Source organism: Bos indicus, chromosome 2 (assembly GCF_029378745.1).
Source record: "Bos indicus isolate NIAB-ARS_2022 breed Sahiwal x Tharparkar chromosome 2, NIAB-ARS_B.indTharparkar_mat_pri_1.0, whole genome shotgun sequence".
Classification (NCBI taxonomy): domain Eukaryota; kingdom Metazoa; phylum Chordata; class Mammalia; order Artiodactyla; family Bovidae; genus Bos; species Bos indicus.
This window is the reverse complement of record NC_091761.1, coordinates 124,517,975-124,528,271: the sequence shown is the minus strand read 5'-3', so window position 1 is coordinate 124,528,271 and position 10,297 is coordinate 124,517,975. Positions and strand designations below refer to the sequence as shown.

Here is a 10,297-nt window from a genome sequence, read left to right as displayed (position 1 = left end):
GGCGGCCGGAAGTGTTGAAGCCCGGCCTGGCGGCGGCGGTGGCGGTAGCGGCCGTGGCGGCCTCTGCGCATGCTCCGTCGCCCGCCCGCCCTGGCCGCTCGCCGCCCGCCCGCCCGACGGAGACGGTGAGGAGGGGGAGGGGTGGGCGCTCGGGCGCGGGCGCGGGGTGGGTGGGGGCGGGGGGGGCGGGCGCGGGGGCCGCGCGGCGGCCGGCGAGGGCGGGCGGGCGCGCAGGGGGCGGGGGGCTGCTGCCTCCGCGGGCGCCTCCCCACGCCCTGTGCGTGCCGCCGCCGCCGCCGGGGAGCGAGCGGACGTCGCGGCGCCGCGGGGGGGTGGGGGGACGCTGCCGCTGGGTCCGCCTGAGCAGCCGGGCCGCCCCCAGCGCGGCCGGCCGCGCCGCTCGGGTTCGGCCCCCGGCCGAGAGCGGCGGGGGGCCGGCGAGCCTGGCACTGGGGGGCCCCGGCGCCCCCGGACTGAAGGGCCCGGAAGTCCTCTGCCGAGGGACCAGGAAGGGCCGGAGCGACTCCGGATTGAGAGGCCCTGACATCTAGGACCCCGGGGAGGGGTCTGGGGATCCAGGGGGTATCCCTAAAGGCGGGATCCAGGGAGCACCAGGCCCTTTGATGAGGAGCTGGGGATGAGGCCTGGGTCGCGCTCGGGCTACCGGGTAGTGGTGACAGGAGGGGGCGGCGAAGAGGGAAGGAAGCCCGCTGTCTGCCCGGGAGGACCTCTCGGAGCCTTGGGGTGGGGAGCCAGGGCAGAGAGTGGGTTCTGCTGAGGAAAAGAGTGTCCAAGCTTCCCGGGGGCGCCTAGAGGCCTCGGCCATTCAGTCCAGGGGAAAAGAGGCAGGTGCTTCCCTGAAGGCACAGTGACAGGTCCGGTAAGCAGGGGACAAGGAAGAAGAGCTCCAAGGGAAAGTGAGCAGGCCTCTACCTTCCCCTAGATGAGGGGGCGGTAGGAAGACACCTCAGAGCCTCCAGAGGAAGGAATGAGAAGGGTCCAGATCTGTGAGGGAATAAAAGAGAGCTTGGAGTACCTCATATAGGTAGAGAGCAGGGTGATGTGGCCTGTCGCGGATGGGGAAACCTGAGTTTTTGAGGACCGGAGAGAAGATGATTGTTGGAAAGAAGGCTAGCATATCCCTGCTTTCTAAAACGACGGGGGAATTGGCCTGGTGTTTCCTAATTGAGGGGCAGGAGAGTTGAGAGCAGACTCTTGAGGGTCCTGGAGTGTGATCCATCCAGACTAAGACACTTCAAGTCTTGATCATGGGAAGTCTTGGCTGTCTGAGGAGGAGGAGGAGGCATTCTCTCAAGATGAGAGAAATTCAAAAACACTTCCTAACAGACACAAACAGGGGCCTTAACTCGTGTTTATTTAGGAGAACCAAGAAGTGGCATTTTCCTCCTTAACCTGGAGGATTAAGGAAAGAGAGGATCAGCTAATTTTAGTCTCACAGGATTCTTTTCTCTCTCTTTGCTTATGGAACGTTTGGGGGACTTTTTCATTAAATTGTTGGACTGACCTAACTTGTCAGCCTTTTATCAATTATGTGTATTTAATCTCTACTGACTTGACTTTTTTCATTAGTTACCTGTTAGTTGCTTACTCGTGTTTACAGCAAACATATTGAATAGCCAACTTGTACTCAGCTTCATGGAGTTAGTTTGGACTGTGTTTTGTTCTTGTCCTAAGAAGAAATCTCCTCAACTGTAGTATGTTGACCCTTCAAAAAACCCTTTTTGCAATTGCTTCTCCAAACACCTACAGAGTGGTCACTATTAAGTGATTCATCCGAAACTTCATTTGCTCTGGCTTTTTACCTCAGTGATCTTGTGTAGTAATCTGTTGGCTTCATTACATCTGGTAGCACCCTGGATCACCTAGTAAATACATGAAACAGAATAAAGAAGGAAAAAAATCAAGGAGTTTTGACCTCATGTAATAATAAAGTTTTTAAGTTGGAAATTTCTTAGAATAGGCTACATAGTCTACCAAAATTTAAGTATGAAACAAATACATTTTGGAGTTAGAACATTTCAGGATATATGGTATTTCTATGACTCCCTCTCAGCTACCAACTGTCATGTTCCTATGATCATGGACACTTGTGCTTACATCTTGCCATGTGTTTTAAACTTTTCAGAACACAAAAATGAATTTAATCCAGAGTAGGTCAGGTATCATTGATTTAATTTTTTGATAGTTTACGTGAGTAGTCATGTAGTTACTTTCAAGGTGTCTTGTCTTTGAAAATAACTACAAATAATTCTTCCTTTTCCAGAAGTTTGACATATTTCCCTTATGTGTGTTCTCTAGAATTACAGAATGTTGTGTGATTCCACAATGAATACTCCAAGGTCCCATCCATAAAATACCCAAAGGAGCAACTTACTCATCTTCCCTTAGTTTTTGTTGCTATAAACAAGAGCCACTTTTCAATTTACACTCAGTTCAAAGAAATGACCTTCCAATTAGCCAGTGTAGTCTGTAGAGCTGGTTAGGGTTTCTTGCTCAGAATATGGTATTTAGGATAGTAAGAGTTATTCAACCCAAACTTGCTTCTCTGAGGAATGTAAGAATTGCCATGTGGGATCAGACCTGTGTCTCTGACTGACAATGAGAGACTTATTGTGGATGATTATAATTATCTTTTCTGGTAAACTCTCAGAAGGTTAGAGAAACAGCCATAATATTGCTTTTGAGTTCCAAGGTGTGGGAGGGGTAAGAAGTAAAATATGAGTTCTTATTGAGGAAAGTATTAATCAAGAAGTTAGTCAACCACTTATTCAGAGTATTGTAGAGAGAGAGGACTCAACCTTAGGGTAGAAAGTTGAACTAGAAGCATCCTTCTAATTTTGCTTTTCTAACCCATTAATTTACCTATGCTGTTAATTTAACATTTAAACCATTTTTTTGAAGTAATAAATTATCTACGATTGTTATATGCTAAAGTATTACATCTTTTAAATTCATTGCATATGTAACAGGATAGTGCTTGACAATAAGTAAGTGTCTGACAAATGTTAGCTGTGATTATTTCAATTCATCCTACATTTTTATGGTTCAGACTTTAAAGATATTGGTCGGTTCACTTATTCTAGGATTTGATGGCATTTTATACTTCATCATATCCCTTTTGGCATTTTCTAGACTCAAAGGTCCTAATCATTTAGGTTCTGTTTCTGGCAGCCAGCCAAACTGGTCCATTGATTCCGCATCCCCCCCACTCCAGTTTTAAACTTTTAATTTACAGAAGTTCAGATTGTATATTCTAGTATCTTGTAATTACTTTTTTCCTCTACTGTATGACAGTGTCACATATCTCTTTCCCTTCTGTAGTTCCTTAAGAACAGATACCATCCCTTTTCATATCTAAGGAGCCTAACTGTGTCCGATGTGATTTCTCCCCATCATTACGGCCAGTTCAAGCTTTCTAAGCAAATTTATATCTCCTAAATTAAAGAAGTAGAAAGTTCTAGAAGTCTTTTAGGGTAAAGTGAGTCACTGATTGCATGAAAATTTATTACATACCTGCTGTGTACCAGATTTCCTTAGAAAGTTTTAGGTAGGCAGTTTTGTAAATAGAAGTCTGATATTTGAAAACTATTGCACTTGTGGCCCTGGGCACTGAGCTAGCATAGGGAAGCCTGTTAAAAAAAGTAAAGCTAGCTTTTCTCTCCCAGGATGCAGTCTGGTGAGGAGAGACTGACAGAGTGGGCTGATGGTTGTGACAGGGATGCTCCAGGCGCTGAGGAGGCAAAAAGACCCCCTCAAATCTAGTCAAGGAAGTCACAGATGGCCTCTCTGAAGAAGTGATGTTTTAAATGTCACAAAAGTATAGCAGTGACTTGCCAAAAAGGGCAGAAAAAAAGAATTCCAGGTAGAGCAAGTAAGTGTGAAGGCTCAGGTGAGGAAATATGGCATGTTTGAGAATTTGGAAAAATGCAGTGGCAGGAGCCCACAGTGTGAGAGGAAGCACTGTGGGAAGTGAGGCCAGCAGGGTGGGCAGGGGACAGATTTGGTGGGTTTTGTAAGCCAGGGTGTTTGCACCGTAATAGCAGCAGAGGGAATGCCCTGAAGAGTTTTTTAAGTGGGGGAAATGGCCTTTAGTTAGATCATTTTGTCTGTTATCTAATGAGTTGGAGATCCGACCAGAGGTTAGGATACTGATGAGAAGCAGCTGGAAAAATCCAGGTAACAGTGTGGTGGTTCAGCGTATGATGGCAGCACAGATGGAGAGAGGAGGATGGTTAAAAGAGATATATAGGTGATAAAATGGCTAGGATTTATTTGGTGGTTGGTTGAATTTAGAAAGAGAAGAAAGAGGAGTCAAAAATAGCTCCTTAGTTTTTGGCTTGAGAAAATGGATGGAGGGTAGTGTCATTTACTGAGGCAGGGAACCTAGGGGCAGGTTTGAGAGGGAACATGCTTTCAGTTTAAGATGCCTAAGATATTTTAAGAGGTTTTTAGATATAGGAAGTGTTGAATCCAGGAAAAAGTTTGAATGTGAGAATCATAAAGGGCAGGTCTAAGTCATATGTGAGGAATTTTAACTTGGTCAAACACAAACAAAAATTGATTGAACTGCTGTATGTCAGTGGCTACAGTGAACAAGGCTGTAGGAGACAAGATTTTTAGAGAAGCAGCACCTGTCTTCACAGTGTGGTCATGGAGGCAGATGTATGTTCAGTTACCTGCTGTACAAGGTACAGTGCTATTAAACTAGGGGAGGGCGGCAAGCAAGTATTGGGGGCCTACAGGAAAGAAAATGGGGAGCTAGAGGCTTTGTGGAGGAGTGAACTTTGAACTGGGCCTTGAAGGGAGAAGGTGATGAGGGAGAAAGGAGTTTGGGGCTTACAGAATAACAAACGTACAGAAACCTATACATGTTACATGTCCAGAATTTAGTGAGAGATTGATGTGGCTGGATTTTAAGATTCTTGGGGTATTATAGTTGCAAATAAAACTGGAAAATTTGGGGAGCCAAATGAGGGAGACTTTGAGTGCTGTGTTAAATATGTGTATTACAGGCAAACAATTGCTGTGGCAGAGCTGAAATGTGGATTTGGTCATCTTGAGTACCAAATACATATCCATTGTGTGTCTAGGCACAGTTCATTGCAGTCCTAATCATCTTCAAATACTCACATATCTCAGTCAACACAGTACTCTTATCTGTATTCTCTTACATGACCCTCTCCTTTCTTTTCAGCTGTGAAGACTAACAGCTGCAGAATAACTTAGGACCCTCTGAGTTTTCATAAAGATGGAAATAATGCTTTGAGTTACTTTAGAGTCAAAGATCTTTTGGTACTGGACAGTAGTTCCCCCAACAGCTCTGCAAGTGAAGTGTCAGGCAAGATCCTATCTCCATTCAGTTTGAGGCAAAGAGGTATTAAGATGTTCCTGGAGGTCATACAGTTGGACACAGCATTTATTAAACAGCCATACAATGCAAATCATCTTTCTTTTTCCATGCAACTTAGTTTCAGAACACTTGATGAAGTGTAATGGCTGGTTGCAAAGAAAACAGATGATTCTTACTTTCTAAGCACTTAGGATGGAACTAGTAATGTGCCATATACCAGCTCTCTAGAATAAAAAATACCCTGATTTGTAATGCTTGCCAATTTCTTTGGTGTATATACTCCTAGCATCACTGATTTCAAGTTACCAACTTGATGTTGCTAAACCGGGAGTTGCAAAGAGATGTACACAGTTGGCTTCCCCTGTGACTCAGTGGTAAAGAATCTACCTGCAGTGCAGAAGATGGAAGAAATGCGGGTTCAATCTCTGGGTTAGGAAGATCCTCTGGAGTAGGAAATGGCAACCCTCTCCAGTATTCTTGCCTGGAAAATTCCATGGACAGAGGAGCCTGGTGGGCTACAGTCCATGGGGTTGCAAAGAGTCGGACCCAACTGAGCACACAGGCACGTGCACAGTTGGTTCTCAGGAGCTGGTGGAGCTGCCTGCAGCGTACCACTGGGTGAATCACACGTACTAAGAAAATCTCCAGTCGCTAGTGAAGTCCAAAGGCATTTCTGTGAAAAGATGTCTGCCCCTTCTTACAATTCCCATCTTTTTCAGGAGACCATGATCTCCAGGATGCCCTTGGAATTAATAGTTATTATATTGCTGTTCCTTTCCTATGGTTGTCATCTTTTCAAATCAGACAAAATTACTGGTGCTTCTTATTTCTGACAGCATTCCCAGCTATCTGACTTCATGTGAAAGATGGCTAATGCAGAAGTGAGTGTCCCAGTGGGAGATGTGGTTGTGGTACCCACTGAAGGAAATGAAGGGGAGAACCCTGAAGACACTAAAACCCAAGTGATCTTGCAGTTACAGCCTGTGCAACAAGGGTAAGTGACGAAAGATTGGAATATTCTGAAAATTTTGGGGAGTTTAGAGTGGAGATATTGTAACTTTAAGGTGATTTAGCACAATGGAACATTCAACATCAACTCTCAGAGCTAAGTTTTCATCTCTATAATGTATTGTGTGCTATATTTGTCATTCAGTACTTATTACAACAACTGACTGTTTCCTCGTCTCTTGCCCTCTACTCTGAGTTCCTTGAGGATAAGCTACATGGCTCCCTTATCATATTTATCCACACTTTAGCGCAGTGCCTTGGTACATGTGGTACTTTTGCCAAAAGAGGTAGTTACAGTCAGGGGAGAATAGGCAAGCCAGCTATAAAAGTATTCCTACCAGAAGTTCTCTGGGCCCTCATGGATGGGCAAATTATCAAGCTTAGTCTATTAAAAATATGTGTATCAATCGCCTACCATTATACAACATATCACAAAGGTGTTGAAAGCAATATAGCACATGGTTCTCACCATCACGAAGCTTGCAGTCTAGTTGTGCAAAGCAAAACTACATGTTTATAAATAGAGTGATCACTTACATGGCAAAATCTAAGAAGTGCCAAGTGGCATGCTTAGGATGTGCTTTTGAATTCAGAGAAGTGATTCAGAAAATCACGATGGATTTGAGAGAAGAGATAAGATTCTTAAATGGGCTTGAAAGGTAAACAGGAATTAGATCTCCAGAGAGAAAAGGGGGCTAGTTATTTTATCTTGGGGAATATATAAAAGATTTAAGGATCAGAAGTATTCTACGGGCTTCCCTAGTGGCTCAGATCGTAAAGAATTCACCTGCAATGTGGGAGACCTGGGTTCTATCCCTGGGTTGGAAAGATCCCCGAGAGAAAGGAACAGCTACCCACTCCAGTATTTTTGCCTGGAGAATTCCATGGACGAGGAGCCTGGTAGGCTACAGTCCATGGGTTGGCAAAGAGTCGGATACGACTGAGCAACTTTCACTAGGCAAACACACAATTGGCCCTCTGTATCTGTAGGTTCCACATCCTCAGATTCAACCAACCTTGGATGGAAAAAAAAATTCCAGAAAGTCCCAAAAAGCAAAATTGAATTTGCCACACACAGGCAACTATTTATAAGCATTTACATTATATTAGATATTACAAATAATCTTCAGTTCAGTTCAGTCACTCAGTCGTGTCTGAATCTTTGCTACCCGATGGACTGCAGCACGCCAGGCCTCCCTGTCCATCACCAACTTCCAGAGCTTGCTCAAACTCATGTCTCTTGAGTTGGTGATGCCATCCAACCATCTAATACTCTGTCATCCCCTTCTCCTCCTGCCTTTAATCTTTCCCAGCATCAGGGTCTTTTCCAGCGAGTCAGTTCTTCACATCAGGTGGCCAAAGTTTCAGGTATTGAAGTTTCAGCTTCAACATCAGTTCTTCTAGTGAATATTCAGAACTGACTTCCTTTAGGATGGACTGGTTGGATCTCCTTGTACTCCAAGGGATTCCCAAGAGTCTTCTCCAACACCACAGTTCAAAAGCATTAATTTTTTGGCACTCAGCTTTCTTTATAGTCCAACTCTCACATCCATACATAAGTACTGTAAAAACCATAGCTTTGACTAGATGGGTCTTTCTTGGCAAAGTAATGTCTCTGCTTTTTATTTTTTATTTATTTATTTTTTAATTAGCACTATACTTTACTATAAATTAAAAAAAAGCAGTTTCAATGTCTCTGCTTTTTAATATGCTGTCTAGGTTGGTCATAGCTTTTCTTCCAAGGAGTAAGCGTCTTTTAATTTCATGGCTGCAGTCACCATCTGCAGTGATTTTGGAGCTCAAGAAAATAGTCTGTCACTGTTTCCATAGTTTTCTCATCTATTTGAAATGAAGTGGTAGGACCGGATGACATGATTTTAATTTTCTGAATGTTGAATTTTAAGCCAACTTTTTCACTCTCCTCTTTCACTTTCATCAAGAGGCTCTTTAATTCTTCTTTGCTTTCTGCCATAAGGGTGGTGTCATCTGCGTATCTGAGGTTATTGATATTTCTCTCTGCAATCTTGGAGAAGGCAATGCAACCCACTCCAGTACTCTTGCCTGACAAATCCCATGGACGGAGGAGCCTGGTGGGCTGCAGTCCATGGGGTCGCTAAGAGTCGGATACGACTGAGCGACTTCACTCTCACTTTTCACTTTCCTGCATTGGAAAAGGAAATGGCAGCCCACTCCAGTGTTCTTGCCTGGACAATCCCAGGGATGGGGGAGCCTCCTGGGCTGCCGTCTATGGGGTCGCACAGAGTCAGACACGACTGAAGCGACTTAGCCGCAGCAGCCTGCAATCTTGATTCCAGCTTGTGCTTTATCCAGCCCAGCATTTCACATGATGTACTCTGCATGCATATAAGTTAAATAAGCCTTGACGTACTCCTTTCACAGTTTGGAAGACACCACAGTGAGAAGCCCATGCACCACAACTGGAGAGTAGCCTCTGATCACCACAACTAGAGGAAGTCCACGCACAGAAAAAAAGACCCAGTTCAATCAATAAGTAAAAATTATTAAGAAAGAAAGGTCAGAAAACTATGGTTATATTTTTAAAACTAATAATAAAGAGTCCTTATCTTTTACAGATATATACAAATGTCTTGGATTTGCTTCAAAAAAACTTCAGAAGTGGGCAGATGTAGAGATGAAATCAGACTGTCCATGTGTTGACAACTGTTGAAGCTGGGTGATGGATGCTTACATGAGGGTTCATTATCATATTTTCTCTATTTGGAAGTATTTTTGAAATTTCCTATAATAAACAGCTTTATAAATTACCAAGATAGGCTAATAGGCTGACAGTTTTTTAATCATTAATTAATTTTTAATCATCTGATTTATGCAATAGCTGATCTAAAGTATATGGGAGGATGTATGTATATTATATGCAAATACTATGCCATTTTATAAAAGACTTGCACGTCTGTGGATTTTGGTATTTGCAGGGGTTTTCTGGAACCAATCTCCCCACAATACTGAGGAAGGACAGTAATCCAATCCCGGTCTACTAAGTCATGTACCTTGCCTTAAAAAGTTCTAGGGAAAAACTGTTAAACTATTAACCTGTCTTGATAATTTCAAAAGCTTTTTATTATAGGAAATTTCAAATATACCTCCAAATAAAGAAAATATGATAATGAACCCCCGTGTAAGCATCCATCACCCAGCTTCAACAGTTGTCAACACATGGCCGGTCTGATTTCATCTCTACATCCGCCCACTCCTGAATTTTTTTTGAAGCAAATCCCAGACATTTGTATGTATCTGTAAAAGATAAGGACACTTTCTTATTTTAAAAACGTAACCATAGTTTTCTGACATTTCTTTCTTCTTTAATAATTTGTATTTATTGACTGTGCTGGATCTTTTTTTCTGTGCGTGGACTTTCTCTAGTTGTGGTGATCAGAGGCTACTCTCCAGTCGTGGTGCATGGGCTTCTCACTGCAGTGTCTTCTCTTGCTGGGCTTCAGTAGTTGCGGCACACGGGCTCAGTTGCCCCATGGCATGTGGAATCCTCCTGGACTATGGATCAAACCCACATTCCCTGCATTGGCAGGTAGATTCTTAACCACTAGGCCACGAGGGAAGTCTGACATTTCTAAATATTGTTAAGCATAAAGGAGATATTCTAAGGTCTATAAAGGAAAGTTGATATAAATAATGTCTAACATATAGAGTGTCTTAAATTTTTATTGGCACCACAGATTACGCATGCTTATTCAAACTCATTTGGGAATTTTATTTTGATACACACACACATACTTGTCGTCGTTACCTTTTGAGGTACAGTAACATCAAGAAGAATTAAAGGTCAGGTTCTTCTGTCTTTCCTAAAGTATTCCAGTTGTCACTAGTCCTATCCACAGTGGAGACAGAAAAAACTTCTCTGCTGCTTCGAGACTTAATTCT

At 43.4% G+C, this 10,297-nt stretch overlaps 1 protein-coding gene across 4 annotated transcripts in view; it reads left to right on the top strand.

Annotated features, from left to right (window-relative positions):
- The window catches only part of GMEB1 (glucocorticoid modulatory element binding protein 1), a 35,115-nt gene continuing 24,818 nt past the window's right edge, over positions 1 to 10,297 (top strand). Inside the window, exons 1-2 of one of the 4 annotated variants that reach the window (XM_070775101.1) lie at positions 1 to 125; positions 6,208 to 6,365. In XM_070775101.1, coding sequence (XP_070631202.1) covers positions 6,238 to 6,365 — 128 coding nt within the window. In that variant the 5' untranslated portion in view covers positions 1 to 125; positions 6,208 to 6,237. Of the gene's footprint in view, positions 126 to 393; positions 5,396 to 6,207; positions 6,366 to 10,297 lie in introns of those variants that run through there. The other 3 variants (XM_070775111.1, XM_019979835.2, XM_070775098.1) reach the window with 3 other exon arrangements.